General features: G+C 34.7%; 1 protein-coding gene across 2 annotated transcripts in view; it reads right to left on the bottom strand.

Annotated features, from left to right (window-relative positions):
* Window positions 1–20,345, bottom strand: part of CFAP54 (cilia and flagella associated protein 54) — a 252,306-nt gene that overhangs the window by 189,513 nt on the left and 42,448 nt on the right. For both annotated transcript variants that reach the window (XM_019732067.2, XM_019732066.2), the window contains exons 13-19: window positions 19,629–19,763; window positions 18,442–18,592; window positions 14,737–14,813; window positions 8,983–9,111; window positions 8,495–8,621; window positions 2,548–2,634; window positions 2,337–2,458 (exon numbers count right to left, since the gene is read on the bottom strand). In XM_019732067.2, the coding sequence (XP_019587626.2) occupies window positions 2,337–2,458; window positions 2,548–2,634; window positions 8,495–8,621; window positions 8,983–9,111; window positions 14,737–14,813; window positions 18,442–18,592; window positions 19,629–19,763 (828 nt within the window). The remainder of the gene's footprint in view (window positions 1–2,336; window positions 2,459–2,547; window positions 2,635–8,494; window positions 8,622–8,982; window positions 9,112–14,736; window positions 14,814–18,441; window positions 18,593–19,628; window positions 19,764–20,345) is intronic.

The raw sequence follows: 20,345 nt of genomic DNA, 5'->3' as shown, positions 1-20,345 counted from the left end.
TGCGCCATAGAAATAGGACTGAGTGTCTGTGTCCCCCAAGCACTAGACAGTAGCGAGTGGCCACAGGAGCATCTGCTGAAAAAATATCTTCCAACAAAGGTCAGATGTCTTCCAACAAAGATCAGACTCCACTTGGCCTTGAGACTGTCCAACATCACCATCAAACTTCTTCATTCAAATGCTGGAAATTGAAATTTAATGAGGATCTTCCCTAATACTGCCAGAACAGACTTTCCCACCTTGAACATCGATAGCACCTGTCCATCCAAAATCCTTAGAGTTCTTATGAACTAGACTCTCTTTTCTCTTTGGTCTCACCTCTTACTATCTTCTCCCGTCACCCCCTCGCACACTGAATGATCTATTGGACTAGTACTCTATGACCTAGCTTTCTAGCCTCAGTACCTTTGCATGTGTTGTTGTCTCTGTCTAGAATATCTTTTCCACTTTTGGTCCTCCTCTTTCTCTGGATACTCCTGCTTACCTTTCAGTATTTAATTTCATGTCACCTGTCCTAGATGTTTCTTTAAATATTCCCCACTATCGGGTTAGGTACTCCCCTGATAAATTCCCCTGGCACTCTTGCAATTAAAGCATCTACAACACTGACCCATAATTACCTACCTACTTACCTACCTACAGTTCCCATAGACTGGGTTTATCTTGAAGTCAGGTACCACAAAAAGAAGGCAATCTATCAATATTTTTTGAATAAACAAAGGATTTTTGTTTATTTTTGTCCCTATACTCAGCATAATACCAGGCATATAGTCAGCTTTCAATGCAAATTTCCTGAGTGGATCATAGGCACTCAAAAATATTTGTTGGGTGGATACAATGGTGAGTAGATGACCAGGAAGTGCTCCATATCAGGAATCTTAACTTCTTACTTTCTGACCTCAAAAACCTGTCCCTTTAGCTTTCTCAGATTGTGATTTTCAGTCCCTGACACCTCATAGAGATGTCGTCTCTTTATATCTCCATAGCCACCAGGTTATTAAATGTCTTGATGGTGTTACTTCCTTTCCCTCTCAATCTGCATCAATTTTTAGTGCAAACTTTAAACCTACACTTTCTTTTTTTTTTCTTTTTTTAAATCCAACCCTGTACAAAATCCTGCTGTCACAAATATCCTGTTGTCACAGTTAATGAAAATACCACACCAGGATAATGTCATGCCACCATGCAGATGAGGCCCCCTAAAAACTCATGGTCTTCAACCTCAGCTAGAATTGTATCATGCTGGTCAGCCCTTTACCTTGGACTTACCTCCTTCATCCATTCCTCTCCACTCTGTAATCATCATCTCTCTCCTCAGCCTAACTATCCACCCTCACTCTCTATTCTTGGCAGATATCTTCGCCTTTTACGTTCTCAAATGACTGAGGTAAGAGAGCATCAATTCAACTCACTGCATCCACACCAACAGACTTCATTAAGTCTGTATTTGTTGATTCCTCCTTCCCTTCTACATTGGAGGATGAGGTATCTGTTCTGCAGCCAACCTTCCACTGAAGATGAATCCCTTTATCTGTGCTTTCCATCTCATCCCCTTCCCTCTTCTATAGGACTCCACTTTATGTATTAACCACTCACTTGTATCTTCAATTTCTCTCTTTTTTTCTAGCTTTCATTCTTAGCATATGAATATGCTAAATTTTCTCTCTTAAATGCTCCTTAACTCTGTTTTAGCTTTGACCTGCTTTTTTCTTTCCCTATCAGCCAGGCTACTTGTAGCATTATTCTCTACTTCATCAATGTGCCCTTTACTCAGCCAATACAATCCATCTTTCATGGGTGATACATCGGGCAAAAAAATAAAAAAGATTCCACAACTTGAAATGTTATTGCCCTCAGGAATTTAAACTCTAAAATGACATATAATGAATCAGCAAGAAGACAGAACAATTTCCAGACCAGAATGAGACAACAACAAGATGATTAGTCTATAAATTAGCAATGTCCATCTGGGAGAAGGTACCTTAGCCAATGGATTTTAAGTATTTTAATTCCATAATAAGGATTGCATTATGCTGGCACAGTATAACTGAAATTCTATAATTTCCCTTATTTATCCTCCTGATTTTCTTTCATTTTCCATGTTAAGTTTCCCCTACAAAGAGAGAATCTGTCATTTCAGGAGAGTTGAGGACTGGAGATATAGATTAGTTCCCTGGCTCAGGGCTGTTCCACTTCTCAGAAGAGCAGATATGGTGAACCTGAGCTTCATAATCTAATGTTAAGGGCAACACATTATTATTAGCAAAGGAAAATAAATCATTCACTTTAACAGAGGTTGTATGTCAAGACGAAAAGAAGGAATGATATATAGTTACCATCAAAAAGTTATGTGAAGATGTAGAGGTTGAATCTTTCTCAAATATTACAAGAGCTTTCTGCATCAAGTAAATCGCTTTGGATAGCTTGTTCTTCCTTATTTTATTCATTACACTTAACTCTGAAAAAGTAAAGAAACATTTACCAAAAGGGTAACACAAACTAGCTTTAAAATTTTTTGGAAAGACAGGCTATCCCAATTTTAATTACCTGTAAAACAATCAATGCTTCCAGATTGTTTTAGCTTTTCTGGAATTTTGGTAGATATATTTTTGCTAACAGTTGGAGTCTGCAAAACTGAAAAAGAAGATGGAGATTGCCATTACAATTAGGTTTTGTCCAAGAAAGGAAATATTTTCTAAACATTAAAGAGTAACTATTTGTAAAATTATTGCTTCCTCTGTCATGTTATCTTTTTTCATTAATAGGTAAAAATTCAAATTAATCTACTATAATGTGGTTTTATTGTTTAATCTTCTTGTATTTGCCACAGTTTACCTGAGGAATATGAATTTTCAAATTATAAAAATATGTTTTCTATTTTATCTTAAGTAAAATCTTGAAGATTGATAAATAGAATCCAACCTACTTTTGTCCACTTTCCCTTTTCATAAATATTTCAACACTGCTTCATCCATGACCCCTGCAAGAGCTCTGGGTACCACGTGAAGACCTCTGCTCTCCTCTAGCTGTGGCTAATGAAATGAGAGCCTCTCTCAAGATTTTCAACTAACATATAAATTATCGCCAGTTGATTGTGGGCAGTGAGACACACCCCGGTGTACAACTGGAACTGACCGTCATGGTGGGCCAGGAAAGAGAAGAAGTTAATAAGGGAGAAAAGGATTAAAGGTATGTATGCTGACCCAGAAAGATGGAGAATGTTGCACTGATTTTTTTTTTTTTTTCAGGTCCAGTCCTCAGGAAACCTGGCAATATTTTGTTTCTGTCCTTGGAAGTACGTGAGGGTTCCTATAGTAACTTTTCAATAAGCTCCTTTTATTGAAGTTTAATTATTTGTGCTAATGCATGTCAGTCATGACAGGATGGTGATTGATGAAAAGATGCCAACAGATACCATTAAAGGATATAAGGTTTCTTTAATAATGAAGGATAAGGGAATGTATCTGTATGGAGATAGCAACACAAAGCAGAATATAATGTATCACTCTCTCAGTACCTAGGGTATTGCAAATGCTATGTAAGTGATAGTTCTCATGACTATAATTATTGGAGATAAGAAGGATGAGATTGTAAGAAAACCGTGAATGCCCAATAAAGATAAGTCATATTTAATGCCACTGTCATCGACAGGCAACCATTGTGAAGTTCTTGAATAAGAATGATGAAAGCAGTATTTAGGCAATAATAGTCTGGCAGCAGCAAACAAGAGTGAAGAAAGACAGGAAAAACAAATTGATTATCTGTGCTAGGGTGGTAGTTCAATAAAATGGAGAAAAAATCCAAAAGACCCAAAGATAATGCAAAGAAATGATAACCGAATATTCCATTTAAATTTAAGCTCAAGTCTACCATCAATATCTTTAAGTGGTCTCTGATAAAAACTGTGAGAATCATTTGGCTTTCAAAAATCTACAGATGACAGAGAACAAACCAGTTAGTAACTGAGTAAATAAACCTTATTTCTCCAAAGAAGATAATACCGCCACTAAGTGAGAATCATGAGCTAGTTTTCTTAAAGAAAACCTGACACATAAATGCCATTCACATTTTTAAATACATTTCTGATCTAAATCCTTTTAAACTAAAGAATGTTCAAGGTCATTCTTCTAAGTGACCTCATTTATACACTGAAAAAACTTTATCAAGTTTTTTCAGTGTATAAATATGACACAGAGATATTTTAATTATTATTTGCTTCCCTCCACCAAGAAGGTTTTTTTAAGAAACAGTTTTTGGAACAACGTAAATGTTTAAAATAAAATGTAAAAGGATAAAATCTGTAAAAGGATAAAAGTATAAAAAAGGAAATGTAAATTTTGTTACGTAAACAAAAATGCAAATACAAACAAGTGGTTAAGTGTATATCAAATTGGTGACATAACCATACGAAAAAAAGAAAGATTTAATTCAAGCAAATTCGAACATAGTCTCTGATATGTGATATATTCGAAAGACAAAATGAACCAGAAAGAAATCTTGAATTTACTTGTTAGGTTTGCTGTTACTTATTAGGTTTGCGGTATTGGTATAATAATTTTGAAAGTGTTTTGTTAATATGGTGGGACAAAGCAAATGACATTACATTCTTATTGTTGGGAGCCAGAGTTCTCAACATGAGAGACGGGAAATAAAAAAGGAAATGCAGAACTTTGGATTCTCGAAGTGTTGGACTTGAATTGGCAATATCAGAAAGAACTTACCATGTAAATAAGTATATATTATTCTCTCTATTGACAAAAAGAAGCTAGTTGACATTCCAACAACAATGAGCACTCCTAGCTCAAAGACTTTAGTTTCTAAATATTATTTCCTACCAAAAGGAACCAGGGGTCCTTAGAAAAATGATTGATTCTAGGTCCGGGGTAGATAAAGCATAGGTAGGTCTAGAACATTTTGTTGTGCAGAAAGCAACAAATTGCTCAGAGAATAATGGGGACATATCAAAAAAACACAGGATCCAGTTTGAGGCCTCCCATTGGCAAAACGTGTGACTTTGAGCATCAGAAAGAACAATGATAGCAACTAATTTTAAAAGATTTAATTTAAAAAAAAAAGTCCACAGTATAACTTAAAAATTAAAAGGGGAAAAGTAGGGACAGTTCTTTTTTACAAAAGGGTATCACCAAATAAATGTAGCAGAAATAGTTCAATCAGAAAATCACCGTGTACAGTCATTGCAATAATTCATTCCAGAAGGATCGCCATTAGATGCCAAAACCATTGGGTGAGAAAATCTGTTGGGGAATAAGACATTCATTCCATTTCAAAGCATCATCTGATAGTACCAATTATTTTTTTTTCACTATATAGAGGAAAAGATACTTTTAGGCAGATACCACCTTAACAAAATAATAGCATTTTACTTTACCTCACCAATGATAGGACAAATGGATAACATGTGCTGCCTAATAAGATACAATTGAATGTACAAAACACCACCTACATAACCATGAGGAAACTGTCAGGAAAACTTAGATTGTGGGATGTTCAAGAAACATATCTTCAAAAATATATCATAAAAGAAAAAAAAAAGTTACAGGAATTATTCTAGATTAAAGGAGAATATGACATGTGAGTGATGTCAGCATCATGGCAGCATAAGATGTCCCTCGTTTTTGTCCCTTACCTCCTGCTAAAACAACAAAATTCAACATCCATTTATAGACAAAAGTACCTGAGAAAGGAGAACAATGTTGGAGGCATCACACTGCCTACTTTAAACTATACTACAAAGCTATAGTAATCAAAACAGTATGACAATGGCAAGAAAATAGACACAGAGAACAATGGAACAGAATCAAGAAACCAGAAATAGACCCATGCACATACATTCAATTAATATTTGACAATGGTGCCAAGACTACTTGATGGGGAAAAGACAGTCAAAAAATGATGTTGGGAAAACTGGATATCCATATTCAAAAGAATGAAATTGGACCCCATCTCACACCACTCACAAAAACTAACGCAAATGGATTAAAGACTTAAACATAAGAACTGAAACCGTAAAACTCCTAGGAGAAAACATAGGGAGAAAAACTCCTTGACATTGCTCTTGGCAACAGTTGTGTGCATGTGTTTTGATTTGGTTTGTTGTTGTTGTTATTGTTTTGTTTTTTGTTTTGTTTGTTTTGTTTTGTTATCTGACAGCAAAAGCATAAGCAAAAAAGAAAAAATTAATAAGTGGGACTATGTCAAACTAAAAAGCTTCTTTATAGCAAAAGAAACAATCAACAAAATTAAAAGGGAACCTATAGAACAGGAGAAAATATTTGCAAATCATGCATTGGATAAGGAGTTAATATCCAATACATAACATACTCATACAACTCAATAGTAAAAAAAAAAAAAAAAATCCAAATTTAAAAATGGGCAGAGGAACTGAATAGACATGTTTCCAGAGATATACAGATGGTCAACAGACACGTGAAAAGGGACTCAGTATCACTAATCATCAGGGAAATGCTAATCAAAACCACAATGAGATATCATCTGATACTTGTTACAGTAGATATCAAAAAGACAAGAGATAAGTGTTGGTGAGGATGTGGAGAAAAGGGAACCCTTGTGCACTGTTGAGAGTGTAAATTGGTTCTATGGAAAAAGTATAGAAGTTCCTTAAAAAACTAAAAAATAGAATTGTCATATGATCCAGCAATCCCACTTTTGGGTATGTCACCAATGGAAATGAAAGCAAAATCTTGAAGAGATATCTGTACTCCTATGTTCATTGCAACAGTATTCACAATAGCCAAGATATGAAACAACCTAAGTGTCTGCCAATAAAAAATGGATAAGGAAGATGTAGTATATACACAAAGGAATATTATTTAGCCATGAGAAAGAAGGAAATCTTGCCATTTGCAATAACATGGATGAAACTTGAGGGCATTATGCTAAGTGAAATAAGTCACAGAGAGAGAGAGACAAATACTGTACGGTATCACTTGTATGTGGAATTTTAAAAAGCTGAACTCAGAAACTGTACAGTGGTAGTTTTACCAGGAACTGGGAGTGCAGAGGAAATGGGGAGATGTTGGTCAAAGGGTGCAAACTTCCAGTTGTAAGATGAGTGAGTTCTGGGGATCTAACGTACGGTATGGTGACTATAGTTAACAACACTGTTTTATACACTTGAAAGTTGCTGAAAGAGATCTAAATTTTCTCAACATAAAAAAAGGTAATTATGTGACGTGATGGAGGTTTTAGCTAACTCTATGGTGGTCATCATTTTGCAATAAATGAATGTATCAAATCAACACATTGTATACCTTAAACTTACACATGTTGTATATCAATTATATCTTAATAAAGCTGGGGGGAAAGTGTACACTCAGAAATTAATTAATCAATCAGCCATCTGAGTAAATCTATCTAGCTGTATATATGGTATGACATCTGAATGCTTTAGACGGAGATCAGAGGTCATATTGGATCAGAACACTTAGTTCTATTCTGTAATTACTCAGTAGCTTAAAATGGAAAATTGCTAGTTATACTATGAATATTGGCTATATACTCATGTCAAGAGTAATTTGGCTTTATCAAAATTTAACCTCAAACAGAGTAGTTTTTAGACCTAATGATATTAAATCTTGAGACTCAAGTAAACATGTTATTTGTATTCCTACTAGCACCTTTTGTTAAAATGTTTTGACCTCTTTACCTAATAATAAGGCAAGAACAACTTAGATCCAACTCATCTGTCCTCTGAGACTGCTGTCAGAGATGTCTTTTTCCGTTTTTCATTAGCTCACAGGAAAAAATATAAACCTTTTAGCCTTCCAGATCTACCTGCAGTCTTCTCTGCAGTCTTCTCTGTGTCATTCCCCCACATACACTCTTTACTCCAGCCGTAAAAGAATTTCAGTAGCTCCTAATTTCACCATACGTTTGCTTCCACCTTGCTAAAGGTTATTCTCTCTATCCAAAATAATGGCCTCCTTTCCATCTTCTTCATAAATATAATATTTACCAGCTTTCTGGTCAGTTATCACCTCTTCCAGATAGTGATACCTGATTTTGTTGACTAATACAGATACTCATCTTTTGTGTGCCCACAACTAAAACTCTGAGCCCATTTCTATTACATTTAGTAACCTCAATTGTTATAGTTGGCTTATCTAGAAGCTCAAAAGTAGACGTGGTACCTTATTTGTACCAAGCCTAATATGGTTCCTGGATCTTGGTAGGCACTCAATAAATATTTATTTGAGTTAACAAAATTCCAATAATTTATTATAGCTCAAACAAACAATTTTTTAGAAGTTTACTAATTTATTTGTTATGCAAGGTATAAAGAAACAATGAAAGGTATCAATTGATATTAATCAGAGAAGGAAGAAAAAAATAATAAAATTTATCTGGAAAACACCCAGTCAACAAGAACATAATTTACAAATTAAATTGATTCTATACTTAATCTTGTCTTAAAATTGATTTAGAACAAATTATTTGCTTTGATGATTACTACCTTGCAACTGGTCAAGAAGCAAAACAGCTATTCGGTGCTGAGCTTGAATTAGTTCAAGATTCAAATCCATCATGAAACTATTTGGTGTAACTGGTTTAGAAGCAGCTCCATCTATATCGGGGGTGTACTTTGATAGAATTGAAGTAAAAATATAAAAATAAATACAGTTACCAAAACATACTAGAAACAGCTCTATCCTATTATCACTCAAGTTATCATTTTATTCTTAGCTATTAAATTCTGCTCATTTCTCAACCTGTTGCAATCTGGCTCACACACAAATAAATCTGCTTTTAAAATTCATCTTCAGTGACAAATTCAAAGATTCCTCACTCTTCTCCATTTCTTCTGGGAAGAGGGGAATGAATATATTTCTGGCTTATGAGAGGGAAGCCACCACAAATCATGCTTTACTTATCTACTTGCAAGCCAGCCCTCATCCTACTTAAGTAAAATTTAAATCTAATGTTAGAGTTTCCCATTCTCACCTTGGCATGGCAATGATCAATCACTGATGATCCATTTGGCAAAGTAGTTAACATGCAATTGAAATTTATTCTATCAATTGCTTTGTCAAGAAGTTCATAAGCCAAATATAACTGTTCCAAGGGTTTTTTCTAAAGTGATTTTATAAACAAAAAAAATAAGGGAAAATCATATGAAACATTTCTAAACTTCTTTCAACAATAATTCAAAACCAAATAATAAATTTAAATAGCCTTTCCAATGTCAACAATGTTGTTTCTTACTAAGGGTAATTGTCTTTGATTAAATATGGAATACTATGAATAAAGGCAAAATAATAAATACATTTCATCATGTTTTCAAATATAAATTAAACTTTTCACAAATATATATATATATATATATATATATATATATATATATATATAAAACTTTTTTTTTATGGTTTTCAGCATTCTGAGTATACCAAACGTATAGGCAAATTTTAAATATATTACTCATTTGTCATTTTCACATAGTTTATTTTGAAAGTTAATTTTTTTTTTTTAATCTGAGAATCTCTGAGCTAGAAATTTAGACTTAGAGGCCATCAAATCCAATGGTCTACACCATGATTTTTTAAAAAATTAAATACCTTTTTAACATAATTATTCTTACAGAGAGACAAATATATAGAATAACATAAAGAGCAACCAGCTTTGCTCAAACTTTCTAACATTCCACATTTCCTCCAGAACAGTTTTAGGAAATAAAGCAAACACATACATGCATATAGTTGAAGCCCCCTGTCCATGATGACATTCTTCTCTGCCCCTAGAGACAGTCATCATCCTTGAATTTGGTTTTACCATTCTTTCCCACGTTTTTAAACTTTTACTTCATGTGTATGTGTCCCTTAATAATATGCAATATTGCTTTGCATATTTTTAATTCTCTCGTAAAATTCTGCAGTTTTTTTTTTTTTTTCATTCAACCATATGTTGTTGAACATTTTCCATGCTGGTGTATGTAGCTCAATGTGTCAGTGAGGGTTTGGTTAGGAACACAGAATGACTCTAGATATTCCAAGCAGAAGGGGACTTAATACACAGAGCTAGGGGTGTCTGTCACCATTGGAAAGCCTGGGAGCAAAGATCAAGAAAGCTGCCTGGGACTTTTTTCCTGCATGCAAAGCCTCTGTGAATCTAAGAATCTAGGAAGCAGCTGACAACAACCTCAAGGGTCTATTACACTGAAACAAGTGAATTGCAAGAGCCTGTCCATCAGGACTAGTAAATTCACTTCTTCACTGTAGCATAAGAACTCTCTTTTTCCTTCTGCCTTACAAATCCATGCAAATGCTCCTCATCAGAAGACTAACCTAGAACCTCCCAGAAATGAGATGCTGGGAAAGGTAGTTCCAGGTTTTCTCCCTATCATGCAAATAAGAGGATGGCAATGATGCAATGCTGATTCTAGTCCAAGCCCACTCTGGTCCATTCATTTTCACAGCTACAGTGAATTGTTGCTACAATAAGAAATGTGTCACAATTTACTTATCCATATTCTTCTGCTGGACATTTAGATTGCTATCACTAAAAATATGCAGTGTGCTGTACCTGGCTGTGAATAAATACAAGGTTGATACTTTACAGTTCTTACACCTTTTTTCTGCTTTCTTTTTTCACTCAGTATTCTAAGACCTCTAGGGACATGTTGAATAGAAGAATGACAGATATTCTTATGTTGGTACATCAGTGTAAAGGGACTGCTTTTAATTCTTTACCATAGGTGTAACACTTATTCAAGGTCTCTGGGGGATACCCTTAATGGGTTACAGAAATTCTCTTCTATTCCTAACTTGTTAAGAGTTACCTTTTAAAAAGACAGTTGTGAATTGGTCAAATGCCCTTACTATATCTCTTTATCTAGTGAGGTGGTCATATGGTTTCCCTTTCATCTGCTAATATGGCATGTTGCAGTATAGATTTTCTAATGTTAATACATCCTTGTATTCCTGGAATGTACACAATCTGATTACCTATATCCAGTCAAGATACATAACATATATTTCCCCCCCCCCCTTTAATGGAGATATAAGAATCACAGGCTTAGAGAGGTTTTTCAGCACCTCAAGTAGTGTAAATTCAAATGACAGACCTACATGAGGGCAGGCCCAAGATTACGTATCATTAGGAAGAGAGACCTCCTTCCATCCACTCCTCTTCTCAGGGCCCATTGAGATACCTTCCTACACAAATAGGCAGATTTTTTTCCTTGTCTACCTTTTTCTCAGATGTAGTCATTTGTAGGTTCTAACTTTACGTGTGCTTCTCAGTTCCAAGCCCCCATCTTTCATGTGCCTCCGCTCCTGTCCCCAAATAGCTGTTACTTCAAGCATCTTTGTAACTGAGCCCACCAACCTACTGCAGCATCTATCTACCCATAAACTTACCACTCTGGTTTTCAGTTCCCCTTTCTGTTTTGGCCCCTGGGATTTACCTTACTTTCTTGTGAACTCTGCAATGTGCCTGAGCATATTTGTTCGATTCTGTCCAAAATTTCTAAGTGTTTTGTAGCAAGAGGTTTTTCAGATCATCTAGTTTACTGCTTTTCCAGAAACAAAAATCTCTAAGGATACCTTTTAATATCAAAAAATTTCAAAGACTCCCTACACACTCACATTCTGTCATTGTCATCAATCACCACCACCATCTTTATTATTATCATCTTCACCATCACAGCTAATATTTAATGAAAACATGTTCCAGGTACTGGGCTAACTGCTTTCCATAAATTAATCTTTTTAATTTCCATAGTCCTATGAGGTACATATTCATTAGTGGTTATAATTTTATAACCCATTTGTTGAAAAATAGCTGTTACAAATTCAGTAAAACTTGCTAATGTTTTTATGTAATCAAAACAGCACCTCATATTTTTTAAATAATTGCATGTCTATATGCAAGATATATAATTAATCTCACCTAACAGATTGCTAGGTAAGTGTACGGATTCCGGACTGTCCTTACAATAAATTATCACTCCTCCCCACTTCACTCCCCTCCACATGGATCTGAGACCCTAGGTTGAGATTCAGGGCTCTATATGAAACATAAGAGAAACACTGAATAGCTAGCATGTGCCAGGTACTGCTTTTCCCAATGTTACCAATATCTCATCTAAACTGTATCACGTAAACAGTACCAGTAGAATAGACACTATTGTCATAATTTTACAGATGAGGACACTAACATTAAAACAGATGATGTTATTCATTCAAGGTCACACAAGCTGCCAATATCAGAGTCAGGAATCAATGCCAGGTCTCCCAACACTAACTGCTGTGTCATTAGGCCACATCAGTAAATCACCTCCGCTACATCTACTGTATGCCCCAATACAGCAAGGAAGGTTGTGCACTGCACAATTTTAGGGGACGCCATCTACATTCTTGTTATCACAGACTTGTATAATCATTTTGACAATTCCCCATCAAGAGAGAGTAAATTATGTCGAGGAAAGTGTGCATTTTTCCAATTTAAATAATAGTAGCAACTGTTCATAAATGGTCTCCAGTTTCCTTGTTATGGGAAAATTGCCATTCCATTTAGTGGCTTTAGTTGCCAGAAATTTTCCATCACAAGCCAAAACCTAGCACTTTGAAACTTTCACTAGTTTCCTATCCCTGCCGATGAAGCCTCAGAAAATAAGTGCCAGCCCATTAAGCCAGTGACTCTCAAATTCTTGTCTCCTAAAAGTCTACCTGGGGCACTTTAAAGAGGCTCACACCTGAAATTATGATTCAATATTTCTAAAATGGGAAACAGGAAGCTGCATATTTGCCAAGCATCATAAATAATGCCCGAAAAAAACCACTGGCACATGGTTATGATGCCTCCTCAATGTCTTATGCAGGTCAAACACTCTGTTTTCAATTTCAGATTTCTTAACTCTTGCTCTCTTTAGAAGACACAATATAGCGTGAAGAACTCAAAAATTGCATTCCCTGACACCTACAATTACAACATGAACATTCATTTGAAAAAGTAATTTCAGAAGGACCCCCAGTCTTCCAGGACATTCATATTAGATTGGTACCCAGTTTCTTAGGACTTGTATTTCTTGTGCATTAGAAAAATATCTTTTATACAAATATCCTGAAGACACTTTTTTACAATGAAGAACCATCATAGCTTAGTGGCTAAATGCCTGGATTTCGAAGGCAACACACATGACTTCAAATCCTCTTAATGTGAGACTTTGAGCCACTTGGATGTACTAGTGAAAATGAACACTATGAGTACACAAAACAACCCCAGGGACTCTCATAAACACAACACTAAGATGGAAAGCAAGCTGCAGAAGAATGTACACAGTGTGACACTACTCGTATAATTTTAAAAACAATTCTCTCTACTGCCCAAGAATACACACATATATAATAACAGTACAATATTAAAATGCCTGGAATTTAAAATCACTGTATTTGCAATAGCAGTTACTCCTAGCGGAGGGAGTTGGGGGGTGGCAATGTGATCAGGAGGGGTTAGTGAAGGAGATGAATTTCAACTGTACTAGTACTAGAAATGCTTTGTTTCCTTAAGCTAGTATATAGAGAAATGGGTCTTCATTATAGTCATCTTTAAAATTTTATGTTCTAGCGTTCCAATCGATTTTTCAGAAAAAATATAGTAATCATGATAATCAGCATTTAGCAACAGGAAAAGTACTGATGAAACAATGTTAAGAAAAAAACATTAGATAGCTATTATGTTTTTAAGAAAGAGTAGGAAAGGATATTTTTAAATGCTAACATTTAGGTCTATATAGTTAAATTACATTTTTTCTTTATTTTTGTACCTTGAAATGTCCTCTAATATTAATACAATATTTAAAATTACAGGTTTTTTTTTTTTTTACTAATCAAGCAAACTACACTATAGATCTCTGGCTTCCTCTCTAAAAAAGTATCTTTACTGCAGTCCGTGTCCTAAGTAAGTATTCTATAGAGCATAACATGGGTTTTATTCTCAATAAACCCCATAGAACATATGGGAATTCTGTATCTCCTTTTTGGAAAACCACAGTATTCATAAGTAAATTAATACCTCTGAGAAGTCTTACAGTAAGAAACCTATCACGTTTAATCCAAAGTCACCCACAGTTACTTGACAATCGCATCCTTTCCTAAAGAATAATACTAGCATCACATAGGACAGAGTTTGTAAAATGCTATTCTAGTTCCTGCCCATACATAAATGAATGTTTATTTCATATATTAAGCAGTTCCCTAGACTCTCATTCATATCTATATAACACAATCCATGATGTACAGAAATAATTCAAATATTATAAGAAAATCATAATCTAGAAGAAGATGGCCATTTATCTCCATCACTTCCTTTCATTCTTAAGTCAACACTCATTGAGAACTTGCCATGTGCCAGAGACTGTTCTAAGTGCATTTTAAACAGGTAATAACTCATTTCATCTGTCACAGGCATATGCTGAATAGGATATCTCTGCTCTATAAGTCTATAAATCACAACACATTCAAATATCAATTGCAATATAACTGTAAATTCTTTCAAGATACTTCACCTAGCTTATTTTTAAAGCTGATTGGATTTTTTGCTAGAGTAAAAGCAAAAGGTAGAAGAATGCTCCATAAATTCTCAAATTTTAAATATTAAAAATTATTTCTATAATTAACCATTATATATTAACAAATTTAATATTATTTGAAAATTAAAATACATATCTTTAACTATAGTTTTAAAAATATTTCGCAATACCTTTAATATTGGAAGAATTTCCAGGCCCCCATTTGGAGTCCCAAGGGATTCATCATTCCCTTCTCTTAAAGATGCCTCTGAATAAAAAGACAGAGAGACGAAGAAGAAGAAGAAGAAGAAGAAGAAGAAGAAGAAGAAGAAGAAGAGGAAGAGGAAGAGGAAGAGGAAGAGGAAGAGGAAGAGGGAAGAAGGAAGAAGGAAGAAGAGGAGGAAGAAAAGGAGGGAGGGAGGGAGAGAGGGAGGAGGAGGAAAAAAAGAGGGAAAGTAGGAAGAGGAGGAGGAGAGAGTAGGAGAGATGAAGAAACAAGAGAAAGAAGGCAGGACCAGAGGAAAGAAAAGGAAGAAAGAGAAAAATGAAAATATAGCAGTGAATCATAATCATAAAAAAGTTATACTAAATTAGTTATCTTTTTAATTACCATGACTTTAGAAATGATTCAACATTTTATAAGTTGACTAAATACCAAATTGTTTCTTCCACATAATTAAATTTTTTCTTTATATAAGTTAATTTAAAAGCATCTTGCAATACAACAAACCCAATCAAGACTCTTGATTATCAACAAGGTAACATATGGTAATGAGTTTGGTCTTCCTCCCATAAATTCCATTTAAAAGCATTCAGAAAATAGCAATGTAGAAGCCTTATGAATTTGGACAAATATCACAGAAGGCTGGTGTGAATTAGAGGAACACAAATTATAAATATTTATATGGCAATGCTAGTTTCCTATTTTAAAATCTATCCAATAATTTAAACTAAGCAATGTTTTACTGAATAAACAGCCTAATAAACATTTTGAAGCAGATTGCCATCATTAACATACAAGAACGACTTGTACTTTACATGTAACGTGCTAAAAAGGTGATGAGAGTAACTGTTGGAAAAATTGTAAGAATTTATGTATCTAAATGGGGACAACCCCTCATTACATAAATACAGTATAGAAGTTTCCAAATTTATAAATGGATTGTGCTCCAATATGGATTAGTTCTTCAGAAATAAAATATTTTAACAAAAATATCAATACAATAGATTGCATTTAGTCCATTTATAATCAAAGAGTATAAAACACAACAAAACAAAAGTCTCCCAAAAGTAACTAGTAAACAAAACGATAAAACTGAGTAAGAAAGAGACTTTTTTAAAAAGTAATCATTGGGCCTTTTACCTTTTGATAGGTAATTGGAAAAATTACCCTGGCTAGAGACTAGAAAAACTGGAAAGTACAGTTTTGTTTCATTTGCAAGCCAAGAGATAATGAAAAAATCAATATAGGGCCAGGATCTTGGGAAGACAGTCCAGGGAGTACAGAATCTCTAGTACAGAAAAGTATTAGAGATACTTTTCCCACTGGGGACTTCTGTCAACTCTGGAGAGGGAAGCTGAGAAACTGAGTGGTAATTTTGACAGCTTTGAAGGGCTAAAGCAACAGGGATTGGTATCCAGGGCCCACCAAGGGTGAGAAGCCAGGAGCTGCATCCCAGGAGTTAGGGTAAACTGAAAATAGATCTTCAAAGAGAGAGCATCTTCAGTGAGAGAGTTTCAACTTATCTTAATCTCTCACATTGGAATAACGGAACCCTGGAGTAGTAGTGCCTCTGTGTATCTAGTACAAACAAGTATGAATCTTCTTTGGAAGAAGATAACATCATCTAAGGCCTCAAATTATTTCTATAAAATATTTAGCAAATATAATGTCTACCACTTAATCAAAAATAGCCAAAGTAACCAAATAGCTAGGGAAGTAAGTTCTTCATTAAAGAACTCAATATAATAAATGTGGAAGGAATGGTAAATTTTGAAGCCCCTTTTGGCTTCGTATCCCCACTCCCTCCAGTAGCCTTCAACCAATGACATGTAAAAGTTGTATAAATATCTTAACCTCCTAGCTCTCTGAGGCATGTTCTATACAGTCTCCGAGGGGTCTCTCATGGGAATAAGTCCTGAACTCACCTAGCTTTCTCACTAACTTACTGCACTTCGTATATGTTTCTTTTCCTTCTCTTCTCACTTCTCTACTCCACCACAGTGATTCCCCGGATGATATCCCAGGTAAATTATTTCACTCACCTCCTGGTCTCAAAGTCTACTTCTGGGGAAACCAACCTAGGAAAAAGGTCAGGCTAACAACACCTGAATTCACTGATAAATCTTTACATCACAAAAAGTGGGACAACCAGGCATTATATGCCTCCTGATTCAATGCAATAGGGGTAAATAGCACCACCCATGAACTATCTTGCCAAAAAAATAAGATATCGATAAGAATTCTTTTGTACACGGTATCACTTGAACCTAAGCAAGCCTCCAGATCTAACTACCAGATAGAGAAACAAATTCATCAACACCACAAGCGTGCAAATAACCAAATTCAGAATGTGGGAAATCCTACAGCGTAATGACTCAATTTCTTCAAAAAATAAAAAGCTTACAAAGGGGTAAAGGAGACAAGGAATTGTTATAGATTAGAAAAGGAGATTGAACAGAAATGTAAGAAAATAAAATGTGCAGGCTCATTTGGATCTTGATTGAAACAAACCAACTGAAGACATTTTTACTACAATCAGAGACATAGAAATTTTCACTAATTATGTAAGGTATACTAATAATAATTTTATATTATAAAATATATACATATTAAATCAACAGACAGAGACAGACACACACACACTACACACACACACTACACACACACACACACACAAAACACTTAAATATTTGCTGGTTAACTGACATGATGTTTGCTTTAAAACATTTCAGGAAAAAAGAAAGTGTTTCAGGGAGAGATGAAGTAAGATTGACAAGATGTTGATAATTATTAGTACTGGATGATGTCTACAGAGTGATTTATTTCATCTCTCTACTTTACATTTGAAATTCTGCATAATACAAGTTTTTAAAAAGGTAAAAGCACCTAAAGACAAAACATTTCAAAGACTATGACTTCAGGCCATTGATTATGTAAGATAAAACCAGGCATCTCTAACCAATGGTTCTCAAACTTGGTGCATATCAAAATCTCCTGGTAAGCTAATAAAGACTAGAAGGACCCAGGCTAGCTGAAGTTGAATAGGGCCTGGGACTTGTATTTTTAACAAGTTTCCAGGTGATGCTTGTACCAATCAGAGTTTGAGACCCATGGCTCTAACACTCCATCTGCAAAGCCATGCTCACCACACAGGCTCAGGAGAGCTGGGAATCTGCGAAGAGCCAAGAATATAACGGTGATCAAAACATGCTCTCTTTCTTCCAGAAACATACACTCTATCATGAAACGGAAGAGAAGGAAGTACAAAGGGAGTGAAAGGAGGAAAGCACAGAAAAAAAGGAAGGATGGGGGAGGGGGTGAGTAGGTGGTGACGAGGAACGGAGAAGGGAAATACATGAGCAGACAGAGTTTCATCTGCCATTGACTCAAAAAGCACATAACCTTTTTTTAAAATCCACTTGGTTAAACCTATATTATTTCTAATCTCTGATTGTAAGTCATCAATGAATCACAATACTGAAATACCTAGTTTCCATTAACAGAAGTTATCCTGTATGCCACTTGAAACTTACATATTCATGTGTGTATGTGTATGTCTGTGTATGTATATATATATATATATATATATATATATATATATATATATATACATATACATATATGTATATTATATGAAACATATAATCTCATCCTTTTTCATTCAATATTTTACCTAGAGATTTTTTAAATTTTCTTCTTGGGTTTCCTAAAGACTCCAGTATTTCACTTAATCGTAATGTGACCTCTGCCACCACCACAATGTCAATGTCTTCCATTTCACAGCAGTGAATTACTTCATTTATCTGCCACAGAAGATAAAACCACTAAAAAGAGAAAGTACAAAGCAAAATCAAATTAAAATATATTACATTGTAGAAAGTCACATTGTTCAAAACAGTACTTCTTTAAAATCACCATCTTCTAATCATATGAAAAGGTTATACAGGTACCCCCGCCTTATTAGTGCATCTTAATTATAAATGGTATAAAGTTCAATGGTCCAATTATATTTAATAATCAGTATGTTTATGTAAATTCATAGAGAAGATTCACTTAAGCTCATGATCTGCACGTCTATAGCCATAATGGAAAATTTATCACGTTATTTTTAAATATCAGTGAAGATTTTGTACATCAGTCAAGACTATCCTTGAAATTCTCATTCCCCTTTCTAAAAGGGGCTGTTAAGTTCACTATCAAAGTCCTCCAAAATAGTGAGGGGGAAGGTGTTTCAGGTTCCAAGATAGGTGCCTCAAACACTGTCTTTCATGCCTATATCCCCAAAGCTTAGCACATAAAATTAGCCATCACACTTTGGGAGCTAAGATAAGAAAACAATATTTATACACACACATCATTACTTCATCAGAGTACATGACAAAATCATGCCCATGAATCCTAACGTAGCAAATCTTAGGGGGCCTCGGCATCACAGGAGACTGTGTTGTTGCTAAAATATTTTCTCCTAAGTTTCCGGATTATAATATTCTCCTACTCAACTTTTTCTTTCCCATGAAGTAGCTCTTTAAAATCGTCTAAATGTATCATTGCAGAAAAAAGCCCTTAAATTCCTTATTTATTTGTATTTTCTAATATTAATCTTCTTAAAAGTTTATCCAAGCTCATGTGACTTTAGACACACTATATTCCTTCCTTGGAAACCTGAAACAACTCCCCACTCCCCAAAACTAAATTGGGGCAGATGTACAGGGAGTATACTTAAAAGCTCACTCAGCAATACATTTTAGAAAACAGTAGCTATGTAGACGGATAAATAGGGAAAATTTAGATTTGAAATGTGTATCACAATTTAAATTAATAATAACAAAAAAACATGTGAAAGGAAACAAAAAGCAATACTTTATTAGTACTGATTTTCTGGATGAATTTTGTATAGTCATTTCTAGGTATATTGATCCGCTGAATTCCTAATTTACATTTCTGCCATAGGAACATTATCACATCCACCACGATTTCTTTATCAGGCTGAACTTCCTGAAAATAAAAGTGGCAAAGTAAATTGATAAGAATAATAAGACATATAGATATATAACATTTAATGTGTGCCAGGCAACATTCTAAGAGCTTTATACAGAGCGTACCAAAAAAATGTATACACATTTAAAGAAAGGAAAAAACTATTAAAATTGTAATACTCAATATATACCAATAACAAAAGATGAATACAAGTCACGTTTGACTTCTGCAGTTACAAGCGGTGCTCAAAGTGGTTACCATCAGTGTCCAGACACTTCTGATTACAGCGAACTACTGCTTGAGCAACATTGACCAAAGTTGCCACTTGTATACATTTTTTTGGCATCCCTGGTATATACTGCAATGGACTGAATATTTGTTTGTTTGTTTTTTGGGGGTTTTTTTAATAATTTATTTTTTAAATTTATTGGGGTGACAATTGTTAGTAAAATTACATAGATTTCAGGTGTACAATTCTGTATTACATCATCTATAAATCCCATTGTGTGTTCACCACCCAGAGTGGACTGAATATTTGTGTCTTCAAATTCCTATGCTGAAATCTTAACTCCCATCATGATCCCATTAGGAGGTAGGCAC

The sequence above is a fragment of the Rhinolophus sinicus genome, linkage group LG02, assembly GCF_036562045.2.
Source record: "Rhinolophus sinicus isolate RSC01 linkage group LG02, ASM3656204v1, whole genome shotgun sequence".
Classification (NCBI taxonomy): Eukaryota; Metazoa; Chordata; class Mammalia; order Chiroptera; family Rhinolophidae; genus Rhinolophus; species Rhinolophus sinicus.
The sequence above is the reverse complement of the archived record's forward strand: the minus strand, read 5'-3'. Positions and strand labels throughout refer to the sequence as shown.